At 31.7% G+C, this 20,039-nt stretch overlaps 1 protein-coding gene across 1 annotated transcript; it reads right to left on the reverse strand.

Annotated features, from left to right (window-relative positions):
• Positions 1-752: 752 nt before the first annotated feature.
• On the reverse strand, positions 753-10,274 carry LOC130804028 (probable galacturonosyltransferase 13). Its single transcript, XM_057668320.1, has 6 exons — positions 9,489-10,274; positions 7,614-7,666; positions 7,366-7,521; positions 4,553-5,143; positions 2,706-3,008; positions 753-1,711 (listed from the first exon to the last, which is right to left on the reverse strand). The coding sequence occupies exons 1-6, from the start codon at positions 9,703-9,705 to the stop codon at positions 1,427-1,429; spliced, it is 1,605 nt and encodes a 534-aa protein (XP_057524303.1). The 5' UTR covers positions 9,706-10,274; the 3' UTR covers positions 753-1,426.
• Positions 10,275-20,039: the final 9,765 nt, after the last annotated feature.

Below are 20,039 nucleotides of genomic sequence, written 5' to 3' on the forward strand. Positions count from 1 at the left end.
AGTCAACTTTTATCTCACGCAAAAAGAAACATTAAAGAAATATCTAAATGAGATAAGAAGATAAGTAAAATGTATAAGTAAAACTTGATAAAATATAATTCAAAATTAAAAATAGATTCAGAGTAAATTTAATAAGACAAACTAAAAAACAAAAATTGAGCAAATTTTTGAAGATAGAGGATTTAGTAGTATAACTTTGAGATGGGAAGAATACATTTCAATCTTTCTTTGCTTTAGTTGTCTCCACATAGAAGTAGCGAATTAACTTGAACTTTATTGTACAAGTGATTTCGTAAATAGTCAAGTCTCATTTTGCAACATTTGTTTTAGTCAACTCTTATTTTGCAACATTGGATTAAAAAGTTTTTACATTGAAATCTTAGATATTGCTTAATGAGGGAGAAATTTATTGATTATTGATCAAAAACAGAACAAAATTTGACAAATTTTTTAAACGTTTAGTGCAATTTAAAAAATTACGATATTTTCTATTAACTTTGTATCTAAAACGCATAACAAATATGATATATCACAAAATTTAATATTGAGGCTTTAACTTTTTTGGGACCCTATGCTATTAAATATGTTAAACATACTCAAAATCTACCCTATTATTGACTGTATATTAGTTGAAACTAATTTGTGCGAATCTCCAACGAAACTTCACAATCAGGAATGAGCTGCACTATAAATAAACCCTGTTTGTGAAACAACAAAACAGTACTTGTAATGGAAATAACTAATCACTGTCGTATGTGGAATGTGATTCCTGCACATTTAGATAACCCAAGATTCGTACAAGAAAAAATAATATGATCTACGTACCAATAATTCCCAACTACAGAAAACAAATCTTACCCTAGCCAAAAATTAAAATTGAAAATCTAGTAAATAGAAACAAGGACCAAAAAATGATATTGAAAAAAAAAAGAATTAAACTATATCCCAATCTTTTCTTGAGCAGACGAGGGACCATCCCCGGAGAGCTAATCGGAAGTCCAGCATGGCCTTCTAATTGATGCACTGAGCTACAAAAATTCAGGAAGGGCAATATTTCTGTTGCTGTTGTAGTATGGTATCTTCCATTTTATTTGAACTATATATCCCAGAACACGTGCGAAGCCCACAGAAAGAGCATTACTGTCCTTTCTCAACCAAAAAGAATCAAAGAGTAGATATTATACATATGGAAAAAATGAATCTCGAGCCTTGCTATCAATCTCGTACACCAAACCACCTCATTTAATTTGGGAAGCCATTTGCGAGCCTAAACATCAAATACCTCTGGAAAATTCAATGATGCCCCTCCCTTCAATTTTAACAGCTTTTCTAGTCATTAGGAAAATAGTAAACCAGAAGCAGGGCACCAATTATGCTTTCTTATCCTGCCTCTTTTCCTCTCGCAACTAATGTAGTATACTGATGGCTATGTCTCCAATATATGACAATTTCTGATAAAATCGTTAGAATAATTGACATATTTGGTCCAAAATGATCGGAGATGATCAAAGCCAATTGGAAGCCAAGGTTTTGACTGACCATTGTAATGAATAACCGCTGCTTTCTTCACGCTTTCAAGATTTGTCTTATTCTGGTAGCCCAAACCAAGCATATGCCAAGACGGGTCGATAGGGTGAACATGGCCCTTGAATGCAATCAAGGCTGGAGGCAAAGTTCCCAGTTTCCACATGGTAAGGTTTGCGTTCAAGTTCTGTAGAACGGAAGACAATAAAATCCAGATGTAATCAACACCCATTGAAAACAAGGAAAATTCTTATTACAGCATCATATAAAAATTCCTGTATCATATTATATTCAAACTTCTTAAGAAGTCAACCTTGATTGTCCCTTAATACCTCAAACAATTTTTTCTTTTTTATCAAGGTAGTCCCAAATGCTTCACATTTCTATGAGTTCACAACTCCTCTTTGCATCTCAATCTAAATTTTTTCCCTTCCCAAACTCCCCCTATTTTGATGCAGCTAAAGACTGATTGTACTTTCAATTATAATGGACTAAAGTAAAACAGCTCATCAAATCATGTGCTCATTCAATGACTCATTATAATAGACCATGGTCAATCGGAAACAACCTATTTGTTAGTTTAGGGTAAGGTTGCGCACATACGACCCTCTTAAACCCCACCATAGGTGGAAGCCACTTAATGGTATTGATGTAATGGAATGACCATACCTCCCCTAATTTTTCACACTAACACTTTCACTTTTATTCTACCTCAAACATCATTTTCTAAATTTTGTGCCCCACCAAAAGGCGAATTATTATTTAGAAAGATGAGAATAACAAAGATGCCAAATGCCGCAAGGGAAAGAAACAACACTCTCATTTGCCAGACACAAGTACACAACCCATCCAACTTTAATCAGCCACATTAATGCCAATTACTAATTAAACAACTACACATCTGTCCAAAAACACTCAATAAATATTTCAAATTGGTAAGTGCTTTGTATAATTGGTAAAATAGAATTAATACCAATTGTAAATAGTACCAAATTCAATCAAGTGCATAGCATTAAACGACATTCAACAAGATTAAACAACAAAAAGATATCATTAAACTACTCATCTGTCCAACAACATTATATAGGCTTTTCATGCTCCATTCTTCCACACAATGCCAATTCTGATCACAGCATTAAAAGGCAGAAGAATATAATTAAAAGAAATCTTAACATTATTACCTCCTTAAGCCAGGAATGATAAGTGTCCCTAATGTTTGCCCTTCTCCATGCACGTAGATCAAATATGTTCATCCCATAAGCCCATGCGCATTCATCAGGATTCAAATGCTGTGCAATAAGAGGGTGGGAGAAATTGAAATAATTTCTAAATCTCTTGGACATCACCCATTTGTCTTCACCTATACATGTCTCTACAGCTCCATTCACCTTCCCCTCAAGGTCAATATCCCAAAGAGGAGCCAGATCACGCTGAATTACCACATCATCATCCAAAAACACCACCTTGTCCAGATTTGGGAATAACTGCACCAAACCATGCCAGAATAAGTGTTAACCACTTGATAAAGGAAAACTAACTTAAAAGAAACTCAGACTACACTATCATAACAAATCGAGAACATATGAAAGAACGTCATGCTGCATTATCAAAATGAGCATACCCCATAAACAATAGAGAACCTACAAAGAAGTGACAAATAAAGAACCTGCCTGGGCCAAGAAATAAAAACATGGGCAACACCACTAAAGATATAGATGCACAGAAGTAGAAAACCAACAATCTAAACTCCATGAAGGCCTAGATGAAACTTTAAAGGGCACCTGAAGATAGGCAATATGAATCAATTTACTAGCACGTTCTGAAATAGTTCTATCAAACACTCCAGCATAGTTGCAGTAGAGAAACAGAATAATTAGTTGGTCAATTAATATTTCCTCCATCCTCTTTTATGGAAGTGACAACATGCAATTACCCGGAACAGTTTTTCTTTTTTCATATCTCTCTCCTCATCACACGGCCCCCTTTGATATCGCTCTATCTTCTGTTCTTAATATTTTGTGTCTCCACATATTGCAAGTATTAGAAAAACGAAGAAAGTATTAGTTACTTGATAAATAAATAGTGTATCCTTCAGCACCATTGTTCTCAATCTAATAGGTACTCGATAGGGAATGTAATAACAATATTCTCCAATTTCTTGAACTATTAATTTAAGCAACTCAATGTAGTCGCATATTATATGTTTTTTATTCTTTGGATTTCTAATTAAAGGGAAATTGATTTTTATTATAGAGCAGAAATACTGGATGCTTCAGATGGGAACTTCTAGAAAGTAAAAAAAAATACTTGACATAGGAACCAAAAAAATTCATACAACCGTCTAACACATAAGTCAACAAAATTATTATTGACGCCCGCTATGTATATTTTTGCAAATCACTCAAGATAACGCAATTGTTAGAGAAGAGCCTATTTGGTGTCCTAATATACTCTAACCATCCCATTGAGTTTCCCCAAATTGCATGAAGGGAAATCCCTTTCACTACCCCTTTATGACTACCTTTTACACACACACAGTGAGAGCTTGATTACAACAAGGAATGCACAAGACATTGAAGTCTAGGTTTCATTAAAAAAAACTGAAGAGAAGAAAAGCATAACAAAGATGTATTGTCCATACTCCTTAATGGAAAGATGGTGAAAACAAAGATGGAAGAAACAAGCAACAATCCACTATTCCAAATGCTTACTTCTTTCCTTTTTTTAATGTACGTGTATATTGGAGGGGGACAGAAGGTGCAGGGGTTGGGTGGGGATGGAGGAAATAAAAAAGGAAAATGAAATGAGCTTGATAAAGTGCTAGACAACAAAAACAATATTTTCGAAGTTTGATTAGCCTCAGGTCTCCCAACATTCGGCAACCATTATCCCTTATCTTTTCTTGTAAGTCAGCATTTCTACTCTTACTTCTAGACTCCCCTCCATCCATAAAGTGTAAAGGATCCAACATCTAGAAAAATAAAGCAGCAGCGTTTGACAAGAAAAGATCCTTGCATATGACAATTACCTCAGGCAAATAGATCCGGATGTGGTTGAGCAATGAAATGTACTTCGGACTCCTTGCCTGTAATTTTGAAGCAAAACTTCGTGGAGTGGTCTCACTGAGGTTGGCTCCTGCCACATGATTACCATGGTAGTAATTCCGGATTCCGTTATGGCTTTCTATGGCTTCAAGAACTGGAATGTTCTCTCGTGTCAACCAATCAAACTGGTGAACACCCTTCACCTCAACAATAGCAGGTGAAACGGAGTTTAGAGCAAACCAAGAATGCATGCCAGCATAAGTTTTCTTGTCAGTGATAACATGAAACACAATCTTCTCAGGTTTCAAGGATGATTGAACAGCAGAATTAACCACAACAGAAGCAGCTAGAATATTATCCGTGGACAAAACAAAATGGTACATAGAGTTGTCAGAAAGCAGAGGGAGCAACTCCGGAGGAGGCAACTGTTTCCGAGCATGAGCATTAGAAGAATATTCATCTGTCAAACGCAAAGACAAACAATGGATGCCTTTGGGAATTGAACTAGCAGCAAAGTGTTTGTTCATCAGCTCTGCAAACTTGGCTTCCCTAATTTCTCTTTCAAGTTTCTCCATCTGTTAAGTAACAAAGATTCTATAAACAAGCCCTTCAAGAGCAATGGAACTCAAACCATATTCACACCTCAATATCTACACTAAATAAAAATACATGGGAATTAATGGCAATAATGTTATGAATTCTATAAAGTGTAGATAGTGTTGTAATAATCTATTTTTGTGACGGGGCAAATTAGATATATTACACTAAAGTTAATTAGATAGAGGTTATGCCCCCAATGCATGTGTTGCAGCGATTCTCATTTAAGTAAAAAAGACATTTCTCTTGGTTCTCATAAGTCTGTATAAGTAGACATAAAGGAAAAAAGATATGATGCGATATCATTTTATAAAGAAGTTACACTTTTATCTCCATATCCTTATCATTGGAGAGTTAAGGGGAAATCACAATCAAATATAAAACATTGCATTCAAAAGGTTTAAATTAAGCTTCCAATCTAGAGGTTTTTCGACATTATACATCGCCACTATGGATCATAAACAAGGTATGTTCGTGATGTCCTTATATACTATTTCAATGGATTTACATGTGTTTCTGAACATTAATGTTAAAGTATAAATTTTATCAAAAAACATCTAATACTTTAAAGATGTGACCCCATCTTAATTTGGCTCATGTCTTAAGATATGACAATGTTTTACTCCTTTACATGGGCTTGGAATGTGCTAATGAAGTGCAAAATGCAAAGTTATGCCTTGTATCGTGTTTTGAACCGTTCGAACAAAACTAAACGGAAACGCGATTCGAAACTCTACATTAACGTTTCTCATTTTTCAGTTGTGATCAAGATTGAAAAACGTGTCTTTTTTCTTCCACCGTTATAGTTATATTATATTTGACTTTTGTGATACAAGACTTTTGTTTATGATTGATGTTATGATTATATTTCCTACTTATGATTATTTTATTTGGAAAATATCATGGCCCTATCTTAGCTTGCATTGGATAAAATTCCGATTACTAAGTTTCCGAAATATTAAATTCGAGTTTTTTGTTTCTTGTTTTTTTTCTCGTAGAGTTGAATTTCGTTTCGTTTAACATTGGTCATAGCACTCGTTGGTGGAGATCGTCAAGATACTATATGGTAATAAAATTGATTATATAGTGTATTTTAATATCTAAACTACAGATTTACCCCTTTGAAAAAGTTATCATCCTCCTAAAGCCAGGATAGACTAACTTCCCAAGATGCTTAGTGCTTCCAGATTAATCAATTATACAGAATTAGGAAACTGTGATGAAGATAAATTACCAAAGGAAATATTTAATGATGAAAAAGTTTAAGGAATTTTCAAGTTTACACTTGAAAATCAAAAGGCAAAATATGACGATTGTCCTCCGCTGTTGACAAAATGATTATTTTAAAATAGTTCAAATTATCATCACAAAGACTCTTGTGATTCTCACCTTTAATAAAAAGAAACAGGAGATTTTCCTTCACTACCTTCACATTTTATTAATTTTTCTTTTGAACAATGACACAACTAACAACTAAAAGTATCATATTAATCTAACCAGCAAGGAAAACATTTGGGAAATAAAAAAGTCTCAAGTCACAAGTGGACCTAGATTGTTGAAACTTCTTTTCATATTAAACTAATGTACTAGAGCTCTTCGTGTATGGATAAAGTTTTTTCAGCAACAAAGAGTCTGGAAAAATGTTAAAATCACTCCTAAGTTCAACACAAAGTAATTGAGGATGCACTAGAAAAGAAGTTTCATGCGACAAAATATAATTATGACACCGCAAACACTCTCGGAGTGAATAATTTTATTAGTAAAGTTACATCTTCAAATATTTTTTAAACGGGAATAAAGAACGACCTGTGTTGCTTGGTTAACTATATTCATTTAAGTATAACAATATAAAGATCAATATACCCTGGAAAACTAGCGAGATTACAGGTCAAAAATCTCCAAAATCCATTTTATTACAACTTTCCATGAGAAACAAAAGGACGAGTAAAAAAACAACATCGTCACCTAATTTGCGAATCCCCAAATTTTTGAATTTAGACAATTGATTTATGGTTCGTTCTGGTTTATTTTTAGCCAATTTTTGACAAATTACAAATTCAAAAAGTGAATTAACTAGTGTACTACATCAAAAGGTGAATTAAATAGGGTACTAATTCAAAAGGCAAATTAGATACCATATTGCTAATCAATAGAGAATCAGATAGCGACTTAGGTAACACTATGACAGAATAATACGTACCGTTCCTTTCAAGATAAAACCAAAAGTTTTTGCATCATATTGGTTGCTCTTCATATCAGACACGAGCTGATTAAATGATTCTGGAAGCTTTAGATCGGGAGGTATCTCTTCACAATTAACTTCATGTAGAATTTTGTGAAAGTCTCTAACCAGCACCTTTACATGATGAAAGAAAAAATGACATAAGAGATTATTTCAAGTTACATAACGATAAGGATTACTAAATTAGAACTTCACAAAGGAATTACCTCAGAATCATCTCTACCTAGGAGTCTGGGACCAAAACGCCTACCTAAACAATCTGTTACATAAAAGAAAAGAAAGAAGTCAATACAATGTTTCCATGATGATTAGGCGGCATAAGAATAGGGTAAATCAATCAAAGACGGGATTTTTAATTAATAACAATATCTGCAGCTCAAAGTCGAGCATAAAAGATGAATAAAATATGGGTTGAAAACAAAGAAACAACAAAAATTGCAATTATATTTCAATAATTACTCCACTCAAATCAAGTTTCAATCATTTGGTCAATTGATCAGTAACCAAGGGTTTGCATATAGACTCATTAATTGACAAGAAAGTCAGAAGAGACTTAAAAAAAAAAAAAAAAAAAGAAACCTTGCAACATATATGTAATTTCATGAGATTATAATCATAATGGTAAGTACAACAAGTTCTCGAATTTCATGAGTAATTATGGGATGCTACCGTAGACTGTAGTAATGTTATCCTCAGAAAGGACAAAAAGAAGTGCTCAGCTAAAGAGATCTATCCAAAAATAGAAACCATGAAACTTTAAAACCATAGATGGCTCTAACAGCCAATGCTGAGGAATTTCCAACACGAAGAACGGATAACACATATTACATCGAGGACAAGGTAGAAACATATATCTCATACAAACTCTTCAGTGGAAAAACCAAAGCAAATTTAGTCCTAGTAAGTGTTTTCAGTTATTAACCAAGTGACAATTTTTAGGTCACATTGGAATACTGACAAGGGCTTAAAAAATTCTACTACTACGACTGATCATATACAAAAATAATGAAATTCAAAGCGCATATCAAAGATATGATAAAAAAAATCTGAAAAATGAAATTTTATGTTTAAAAGTGCTTAGAAGACTTTCAATTAATAGAGTCACTCTAGAAACTCCCCAATGTATATTGGACAGAAAATAACAACCAAAATAATCAACCTCAGACCATACTATGCAACATATATCTTTGAGTGAAGCTAAAATTAAAATATGAAGTTATTATTTGGGCTGACGCCACTTTAGCAACTCTTAATACTAGTACCAACCTCTTTTGCACCAACTGATTTGAACAATTTGACATAAAAAAAATTTCTCAAGCAGTTCAGATACCAATTAAAATAATACCATATTTGGAACACAAATCAACACAAATTACAAAAATATTCATGCATATATATAATGAAAAACTAATTGACAAATAATTTGCCCATCTAAACTGATTGGACATCTTCACAATTATGAGACCACAGTTCAATTATAGATGATAAGCCAAAGCCAGGTTCAAGCTAGAATCACAATTTGTGAAACTGTTTACAGATTATTATCTGTCAATAGCATTGTTAGAAAAGAAAATTTCATATAAAACAACCAAAAAATCAACAATAAAATAAACTGCACTACACATTAGAAATAAACAAAAGCACTAAAACAATTATAATCAACAAGTTAAAGAAAAAATCCAGATTGATTCCTACTTTTAAAATAGGAAAAGATACAAAACCTAGGAACTATCCCTATCAATACGGCTATAAAACGGAATCATTCATCACCAATGCTTCTTCCATTCCTCCATTCCGTTAGCCAATGCCATTAAGTGTATCCCACATAGGAGAGTTTGGGGGTCGAATTAGGCAACATTAATCTTGTTGGTGATAAGAAATAAGTTTTTCTGATTGACCATGGTAACCAAGCTATGCTTCTTCTTTCTCAAAAGTTGAAGCCAAGCAAAACCAAAAAATTTCCACTCAATATCAATACAATCATAAGCAAAAGATTGGATAATCAAATACAAATAATAAAAGCAAAAACAGAAACATCCAGACAATGAAAAAAACATCAAATCAAGAGAGAAAAAAAGTACCAAACGAAGAACACTTGTTGACACCTTCAAGGGTAGCATAAGCGGTGAGGATGAAGACAAAAGGCAAGAAACAAGCGCAGAGTAAAATGAAGTAAAAAAGGTGGCGATATGAGAAGTGACGAGCTGCAACTTTGATCTTCATTGAGTCAACGAATCCATTGTTATTGCTGCTCGATATTGTTATACTTCTCATGCTCGGGGATAAATGCAGCTGCATCCTCTCCTATGATTTCTCAACAATTTATTTAGATGATTCTTCTTCTTTACTCTCCTCTCTTCTTGTTCTTCATTCACTCTCATTATTGTTCTTCTTATTCTTCCACAACAATAACAATCTTCCATCCATCTCCCCCACAAGCTCTTCACCATTCGATCGATCAATCAATCAATCAATTCTTTTATAATTTTTCCCCTTCTTTTCCCTCTTTTCTTCAGATTCGACTCGCTATGAATTTAATGTGATTAAATTTTCTAATCTGGGGATTTTCCAATTGATTGATTAAAATGGTGATTAAACTTTTGAATAAATTGATTGATTTAATTTCGAAAAAGGAAGATTTAAGAGGGTTTAGGTTTTCAAATGGATTGAAGAATTAGGTGTTTGCATAATCGAAAACGACATTAAAGGAAGAGATGAAAGCTTTTTTTGCTCTACCCTCCCATGGATGGATCGGGATTAACAGAGAAGAGAGACGGAGAGGGGAGGAGAAGAGGAGAGAGAAGAGATGACCCAAGAGAAACAAATTTTGGAACCTTTCTCTATTTTCTTTGTTCTTTCGGGAGGTAATTTTCTCCTTAATTATTTTTATTATTATACTCCGCATTATTAATTATTACTCCGTATTACTTTTTTTTTTCTTAATTTTTTCTACTATAAAAACTTATGCAATACACGATTAGTATAGAATACATATAAAACTATAACTTTGAAAAATTAATGAAAGTATATATTATCGTGTTTAAATTTGTCGAATACATGATTTTTTAAACAAAAAATACTAATATTTTTTAAAAAATTGACTATATCAATTTTTATACAATTAAACGTATCAAATTCTAGGTTAGACATATAGAATTGCCATAAAAATTATGTAAATACTTTATCTAATTATGCTATTATTTATTTAAAAAAAAATTCTTAATCAGGTAAATATTGTCATGTAATCAACTACTCCTATCATATACTAAATAAATTACATTTATCAGAACTCCTTAAAAATGACATTTGTTATTTTTCAACATTTTGATTAGTATGTATGATATGATGATTGGAAAATTTTTTGGTATTAGGATCAACTGCATTACTTTCCTCTATTAATCATACTTAGATTTTAACACCTATTTTATAATAAAAAATATTATCTCAAAATCCCTCCTATTTTTCTTTCAACAAGCAATTTTAATCATTAAATTGAGTATTGACTCTCCATTAATTGAAATAATACTAACTCTTTTTTTTTTTACCTTTTGTTAGTTTTTTTTTATATAGTAAGTGGTGGGAATAGAATGGCTAGTTAAGCTTTGATTTTAGAATTTTGTTTAGAAAATACGATTTTTAGACAAAACCTAATTTACATTTTTTTTTCTTATGTTTATAGGAGTATTTTTATATTGAAAAACTCATTTTATCTCACTTTGAAAGTAAATGTAAAGTAAATATAGCATTAACAAGACATTTATTTTTTTGCTTACGTGTCAATTTTTCAATATAAATTCTTCCTCTAAAACTTAATGGTGATGTCATTGTATCTATTACTGATGTGTATATTTTTGACTTTTTTATTTTCTAATTATGATTATAATATTATGAATATCCAATAACTTTTTACTTTTTAGGTCATATCATTTAATATATCAGAAAATCATATATTTTTTTTTTTTTTCAAGAATTTTAAATTCTTTATAATGTTATTTATTAAATGAGTATCGGATATTTTGAGATGGCTAAAACATAAAGCCATAAATTTTAATTTTTTATTTAATCAAATTAAATATATCAAAAAATTTAATAAAACCGTATATCGCACAGGCATTATCTAATAATTTAAAAAGAAAAGTACACCTATCTTCAACCATTCTATGTACGAGTATTTCCAAAAGAAAATATCCAGCTCCTCTTATATGAGACCGTCTCAGCATGAAACGAGTCTATATAAAAGGTTTATCATGCTAAAATTTCTATTATTAAGCTATTTAACCCAAGTATAAAACACGTCTCATGATAAGATTGTTTCATACAAGAATTTATGTTACTACAAAATTACTACGATTATAAATTTATATATACAAGTAAAATAGTAAATCATCGAAATAATATAGTAATTATATGAGATTTTTTACCTACAAATTATTTTAATTATATGAGCAACAATTCATTAATATAATATCAACGTAGTCGGACTAATAGAACTTCTCAAACATTTTAAATCTTCAAAATTTCCATCTCACTTAAATATCTTTTTGTGATGTTAATATCAAAATCCAGTCGCACGTTTTGTGCGACTCCTCCGTGGTTCAGTCTTATGTTTTGTGCGATTTTTTTGTGGTCCACTCGTACGTTTTATGCGACTTCTTTTTTTTTATTATTTACATTATTATTATATAAATTATATAAATATTTTTTTATTTATTTAGTAATTTATATTATTATTATTTAATATACGTTGTAGTAAATTATTTATAGAGAAATTTGCAAAACAGCTTTTAAAACCCCTTTTTTGTAAATAAACACCTTTTATAATTTTTTTTGTAAAAAAACACCTTTTAAGAGACTTTTTTTTAAAAAAACACCTCTAATCAGTTTCCGGTGACTTTTGTCAACTTTCCGGCGTTGACTATGCCATTTGTCAACTTTCCGGCGTTGACTTTTGCTTTTATTTTTATTTTTATTTTTATTTTTATTTTTATTATTAATATTATTTTTTTTTAAAATTTTTATTTTTATTATTATTTAAAGAAATAAAAAAAATAAATAATAATATTAATAATAATCATAATAATAAAAATAAAAATAAAAACAAAAATAATAATAATAATTTTTTTAAAAAATTTTTTTAAAACTTTTTTTTTATTATTATTTTTTTCTTATTTTCTTTATTATTTTTTTTATTTTTCCTTTTGTTTTTATTTTTATTTTATTTTTAATTTTTATTATTATTATTTTTTTATTTTTGTTTTTATTTTTATTTTTATTTTTATTATTATTATTATTATTATTATTATTATTATTATTATTCTTATTATTATTATTATTATTATTATTATTATTATTATTATTATTATTATTATTATTAATTTTTTTTAAAATTTTTTTTTAAATAATAATAAAAATTAAAATAAAAAAATTAAAAAAAATTAAAAAAAGTTTTAAAAAAATTAATAATAATAATAAAAATAAAAAGTATAAAAAATATAAAATAACAATAATAATAATAATAAATAATAATAATAATAATAATAATAATAATAATAATAATAATAATAAAATTAAAATTAAAAAATAATAATAATAATAATAAAAATAAAAAATAAAATAAAAATAAAAACAAAAGGAAAAATAAAAAAATAAAAAAAATAAAAAAATAATTTTAAAATTTAAAAAAAATTATTATTTTTTTATTTTTGTTTTTATTTTTATTTTTATTTTTATTAGTATTATTATTATTATTATTATTATTATTATTATTATTATTATTATTATTATTATTTATTTTTTTTAAATTTTTTTAAAATAATAATAAAAATAAAATTTTTTTAAAAAAATAATATTAATAATAAAAATAAAAATAAAAATAAAAGTCAACGCCGGAAAGTTGACAAATGGCATAGTCAGCGCCGGAAAGTTGACAAAAGTTACCGGAAACTGATTTAAGGTGTTTTTTTTTAAAAAAGTCTCTTAAAATGTGTTTTCTTACATAAAAAAATTATAAAAGGTGTTTCTTTACAAAAAAGGGGTTTTAAAAGGTGTTTCTTTGCAAATAATCCTTATTTATATTATTATTATTTTGTAATTTTATAATTAATATCTTCTTCTTCTTCTTCTTCTTCTTCTTCTTCTTCTTATTGTTGTTGTTGTTGTTGTTGGTGTTGTTGTTATCATTATTATTTTTATTGTTATTATAATTATTATTAATATCATTATTATTTTCTTATTATTAATTTAAATAATTTATAATTATATTATATATTATTATTATTATTATTTTCTTATTATTTAATATTAATTTTTTATTATTATTATTACAATTATTTTATTTTATATTTTGTATTGTTATTATTTTAATATTAAATATTGAAGTTAATTATATTTTTTATTTAATATTAATTTGTATTATTATTATTTTAATATTAATTATTAAAGTAAATTATAATTTTTATTTATTATTGAATATTTTTATTATTAATGTTTTGATGTATAATAACCTAATGTATGGTTTATTTCATATTTTAAATTTGCGGAACTTTGAAAACTTAGGAGACAATGTAGATTACTCTGGTAGATTTGTTACGGATACGAAATTTGATTCCGTAGATGAATTACATAGTTGGGTCGATGAGATAGCAATAACAATTGGTTTTCAATTTACATGTGCTTCTTATAAACAAAAAGAAGGACGTTCTAGAGTTAGTTTGTATTTAAGATGTCACTGCTATGGTAATATTAGGGGTGATTTGCATAACCTAGATAATGTTGCGCGATTTGGTTCTAAAAGTAGAACATGTCGGTGTAAATTTATGATTGTAGCAAGTAGTCGTAAACCAGGAGAAAGACCTTGGACGGTGAGGGTGTGTCTTGGAGAAAAAGGTAGACATAACCACCGATTTTTAGTGTACAGAGATGGTCATGTATTGGCAAATAGGTTGAATGTAGATATTCGGCAGTACATACGACAGCTGAGTGCAACTGGCATGCAACCTGCCTTTATCATGACTTCAATTAGAGAAAATTTTCCAGGTTTTTTACTAGTATGAATCAGATATATAATGTTAGACAATCAATAAGGAGAGAAGAGATGGAGGGTAGGACTCTCCTTCAACACTATCTTTATATGGCGACAGAGCATAATTACGTGGTATGGACAGACTTGGATATTGACAGGGATTTGAGCAGATTATTAGTTGCAAATCCTACCTCAATTCAAATGATATGTACGTGGCCGTATGTTGTGTTGATAGATACAACGTACAAAACGAACAAAGAAAAGTGGCCAATGTGTGATGCAATCGGAATGACGCCAACGAACCACAACTTCTTGGTTGCATTCTGTTTGATGCGAGATGAGGCGGTTGTGTCATATTCATGTGTGTTACAGGGATTGAGAGATATTTTTGGCATAGCTTAGACTTCTAGCATCATTATCACTAATCGAGATGAGGGTTTATCTGCAGTTATTCGTGACATCTTCCCAGGTAAAAAGGTTTTGTTGATTAATTATTGTCGTTTTCTTTATTGAATATGTCTTAATTACGTTTAATCGTTGTATTTAATGTAGATGTGCCGCATTTGTTATGCATATGGCATATTTCCAACGACGTTGAGAACATGGTGGACAAGTTGTGTGGCGGGAAAAGAAATCAACAATGGCAAGTATTCAGGATAAGTAGATGGAACCCCTTGGTTGAAAGTTCTACACTCGACGAATTTGAAGAGAGATGGCAATCGATTGTGACTACCTGGTCGGTTAGGAACAAAAAGGTTGTTCGATACTTGGCTGGAACATGGATTCCACTTAAAGAGAAATTTGTGCGTACATGAACGAATGACTATTTACACATGGGTAACCAGACTACTAGCAGAGTTGAAAGCTAACACTCGTCTTTCAAGTATTATCTTGGTAGCGGTAATAGCTCATTTGATACCCTGTTTAAAAGGGCAAACACATAGACAACAAACCAGCAAGCCAGGATTCGACAAGTGCTACAGGAATCAATGAATTCTGTTTCAAGGTCGTTGCGACATCATTTCTTTAGACCTTTATATCGCTATGTATCTATTTTTGCCCTTGAGCAGTTGCGGCTTGAGCATAATCGTATGTTAGATTTGGGTGATTATGTACTTAACAAATACGGTTGTGTACTTCAACGCACCCATGGATTGTCGTGTGCTTGTTATTTATATCTGTCGATCGGTTCACATGGTGCTTTGTATTTGGATGACATTCATCCCTTCTAGACTACTTTGACGTACACAAAGGTAAGTGATGACACAAACGAAGGGGTACGGCACGCAATCGCCGATGACAAAGAGAAGACCAACCACAAGCAAAACCCTTAGAAGAAATAAAAGCCCACTTGAATATAGTCGATCGTCTTCTCGCGGTCTAGGGTCTAGATCTTCATCCCGCGGTAGATCCAGTGGTAGATCTAGTGGTCGGAAAATATAATCCTCAGTTGGAATTAAGTTTAATTTCAACTTATCCGGTATATGACTTTTCTTGTCGTTATTTAAATTAGTTTGTTACAGCTTAATCTTACTAACCTTATTTTCAATAATTGCAGTTGATCTTGTAGGTCGTGATTTTTCACTGTTTCCATGGCCCAATCACATCCCGCACATTCTCCCTCCATACTTGTTTGATTGGATTGATGTTATAGGTGATGGTAACTGTGGTTTTAGAGCTATTGCCGTCACAGAGTTGGGAGGCGAGGAGGCATGGCCTTTTTTAAGACATGCAATGCGCATGAAAATGCAAATGAATAGAGACCAATACGTAAGTGTGTATCTATCGGAGAAGGCGTTAGACAATGCTATAATCAGAATTGGTTCACACAGCAATGGACCTCTTCCTTATACTCACTAGATGGAAGCACCGATGGCATTGTACTCTGCAGCAACATTTCTTAACATTGGCATTGCTTATTATGATTATGCTGACGATAATCCGATGTACAACTGTTTGGTTCTTCCGTTAAGGAAAGCAGCGGGTGTGCATAGTGTAAATAAAGTTATACATATATGTTGGGTGAATAGAAATCATTTTGTTCAACTATTAATGAACGACGATTCATCTCCACTGCCGCCAATCCAGCAATCATGGAGAGAAACAGTTGAAAATTCTTCTAAACATATAGAAACACATTTTAGTAGCAAGCTTTGCTTTGGAATAGACTATACGGGCCACGACCACCATATTATAATAACACCACTGAAGATGTTGTAAATTTAGATAGTCCATAGTGTAACACATTGTGTACATCATTATTTAGTTTAACTACACATGTAGATGGGTGAGAGGACACTCTGAACCAGTCAACGTAACTAGGATCAGCCTCTGATGGAACAGATGTCATACGAAGTGCCTGATCACCAAGGCGGCCACAATAGGGGAACCTACTCCATGCCTCCGTGTAAATAGGCGAAGAAGCAAAGGTCACGGAATAGGTACCGTGCGTCGGTCGTACAGCCTGAGTTGGTCTGATAGGAGGGGGGTAATAGCCTGCACAAAGCCGAGCTGTCGCACTGTCCTCTCCGAAAAATACACCTCGATGATATCAAAGCAAGTGATACCCCCGATGTAGGTGGTGCGTGGGTGCTCATTTAGCAATGCCCTTGGAGTAGTCATGTACAGAGTCCATTCCACCTGCATACAAGCAAAATTAACATAAACAAATAATCTACAAAAATTAAAATAACATGAATAACAAAGTGTGATGTGATGTACAATACCTGAGTTTCCGTCATGGAGTCCAATATACTCCTGCAGTCCCTCATCTTGTTGATTTCACGACCTGGCTTGGGCGTGGACCACATCTCCGCCCTAGTCTTATTAAACACATCTGCTTGATGAGGATGAGGGCAGAAGGACGGAAAGTACTCGTAAATCCATGTCTGAAGCAATGTTAAGCAACCAGCAATGATCTTGCAACAAACCCTAGACGTCATTCCCAGTTGCCGATACATGTAGGCTAGCGTCACCGCACCCCAGGCGATCTCATCCTAATCGATGTTGACGGTTAGTATTGGGTAAGGTCGCATGCCGATTTTGGTCTTATCCGCCAGCAGTGTAGAGCCGACAATAGCCATGTAATAGGCTGTCGATTGGGTCTCCATAGCCTGGAAGCGATGGCACAACTGCATAACTTCAACAACGTTAATGCCACTGCTGGCGAATATACCTTTTCGTCTTAGCTCGGACATGGGCTCCCTAAACAAACCGACAATAGCGTCCTTCCACTCCCCCTTAGCAGGTTCAGCCGGCAGTGAAGCTTCAATACCTATGCCCAATATGCGTTGCACGTCGTGCAACATAATCGCCATCTCTCCCCATGGCATGTGGAAGGTGTTCGTATCCGGCTGCCACCTCTCCACGAAGGCCGATATCAAAGCACAGTCAATGTGCTGGTGCATAATGTAGGGTAGCCGACTAAGGGGAGTAGCAGGTGGAACATCATAAAGCGCATCAGACATATCCCGCAGTCCGATGTTCGCCTCCAACGGCTTGTTTCTACTACGGCACTCCAGAACCGGAAGCGTACGCTCAGAGCCGTAAAAAATAACTTTAGCTATGTACCCGCCATAGCTGGGTATCAGGCGCGTATCTGTGGGCCCCCCCGGGCTGAGGCAATGTGACCAACCAGTCCATTCCAGCAGACTGTTAGAGCCTGCTCCCCCGTGACGGCTCATCATCAAGGTGACTACGTTCGGCATGCTCAGATGCGCCTGCAGAACTACGGGCGACATGTGTGAATTTACCGTCGACCCCGCGTACAACAGTCCAATCCACTGGATGATCATTAGCGCCTTGGTAATCAACATCATCACTAGAAACCCCCCAACTACTCTGGACGCTAGCTTGGTCATCAAACCGAGTGCCACATGGTGCAGCGTACTAGACCGTTGGGCCTCACTGTGTCTGGCAGCCTCTTCCTGCCTAGCCCTTCTAGCAGAACCCGTTATCCCCCTCTCATGAAGGTCTCCTCTGAGTAGGGTAAGCCTAGTTTTATTTCCGCTCAACAAGTGTCTGAAAAAACTCTTTCCTTTCCCTTGACTACCAGTCATTTACTACAATTTGATAATTTAATTAACTATTAATAATAAATAAAAATAATTAAACGTTACGTTAAATTAACCACATGAACAAAAGACAATAATTAATTAACATATTAAATTACTCATTATCAACAAATATAATTTAACAACAACAATATTTAACTAATCATTATCAACAAATATAATTTAACAAAATATTAATTATTATTATTGTAATTAATTTTCTAAATTAACAATAATCATAATAATAATAACAATAATAATAAAAATAACAATAAAAATTATCATAACAATAATAATAAAAAAAATAATAATAATCATAACACTAATAACAAAAACAATATTTAAAAATAACATTAAAGAAAAATTTACTAACAAAACAATAATAACAACAACATCACCAAAAAAAATAATAAAAATAATATTTAAAGGAAAAATAAAAAGTTAATAATAATAATAATCACAATAATAATAATAATAATAATAATAATAATAATAATAATAATAATAATAATAATAATAATAATAACAATCACAATAATAATAAATAATAAGAATAATAAGAATAATAATAATAATCTCAATAATAAATTAAAAACAACAATAATAATAATATCAATATTTTAAAAAAAATTAAAAACAATAATAATAAAAAAATCAACAATATTAATAATAATAATAATAAAATAATAATAATAATAATAATAATAATAATAATAATATTAATAATAATAATAATAATAATAAGTATATTCTTTTTTAAAAAAAAAGGAAAAAGAATTGGGTGAGTCGCACGCGATACGGCCGCGGGTCAGTCGCACGAAACCCGAGCCTGAGTCACGGGTTTCGTGCGATTGACAGCGGTCGATTCGCGTGCGACTCACTTTTTTTTTTAAAAAAAAAAAACTACGATTCGAATAAAAATTACCTCGATTATTTGTTTGCGGATTGAATTTCTTAGCTTTTGCTCAAAAATTTTATGTTGTAATTTTGTTTTTTAAATGTGATAAAGGTGTTATTTAGTGAAGTTAAAATATATATAAGAAATTTTAAGTCCAGAGACAAAATCGTAATTTCATTAGAAGGGGTGACGATAAAATGAAAAGGGTGGCGATGTTTAAGAATATTGTTAAAAAACGGGGTTGGCAGTGAATATTCGAAGGTGAGGAGAGCGACGAATGATGATGAGGTCTGTCAAAGCTCCGTTCAAAGCGAAAGGACACCGACACACTTACATAATTAAAAAATAATGTGATGCGTTTCGGCGATGTTTAGTAAAAGTAATTTGTATTGTACAATTGTACTTCAGGTAAAGTAGATGTGTTTAAATGAGTCGTTGGGTCAATTCCGGTCACATGTTTCTGAGCGGTTTTGAAATTTAATTTTGTGTTCATATTAATTTTTGTATTATTTAAAATTTATTTTAAAGTTGGGTTAAGTTGAGTTCGATTTCAAGGTCGGGTAAATATCGTATTATCGGTTGTGTTTTGAAAATAGAGAAAAGTTTGCAAAGTGATACGGATTCATTTTAGATTTTTTTTCACTAGATTTGTCAGATGTTA

The sequence above is a fragment of the Amaranthus tricolor genome, chromosome 17, assembly GCF_026212465.1.
Source record: "Amaranthus tricolor cultivar Red isolate AtriRed21 chromosome 17, ASM2621246v1, whole genome shotgun sequence".
Taxonomy (NCBI): domain Eukaryota; kingdom Viridiplantae; phylum Streptophyta; class Magnoliopsida; order Caryophyllales; family Amaranthaceae; genus Amaranthus; species Amaranthus tricolor.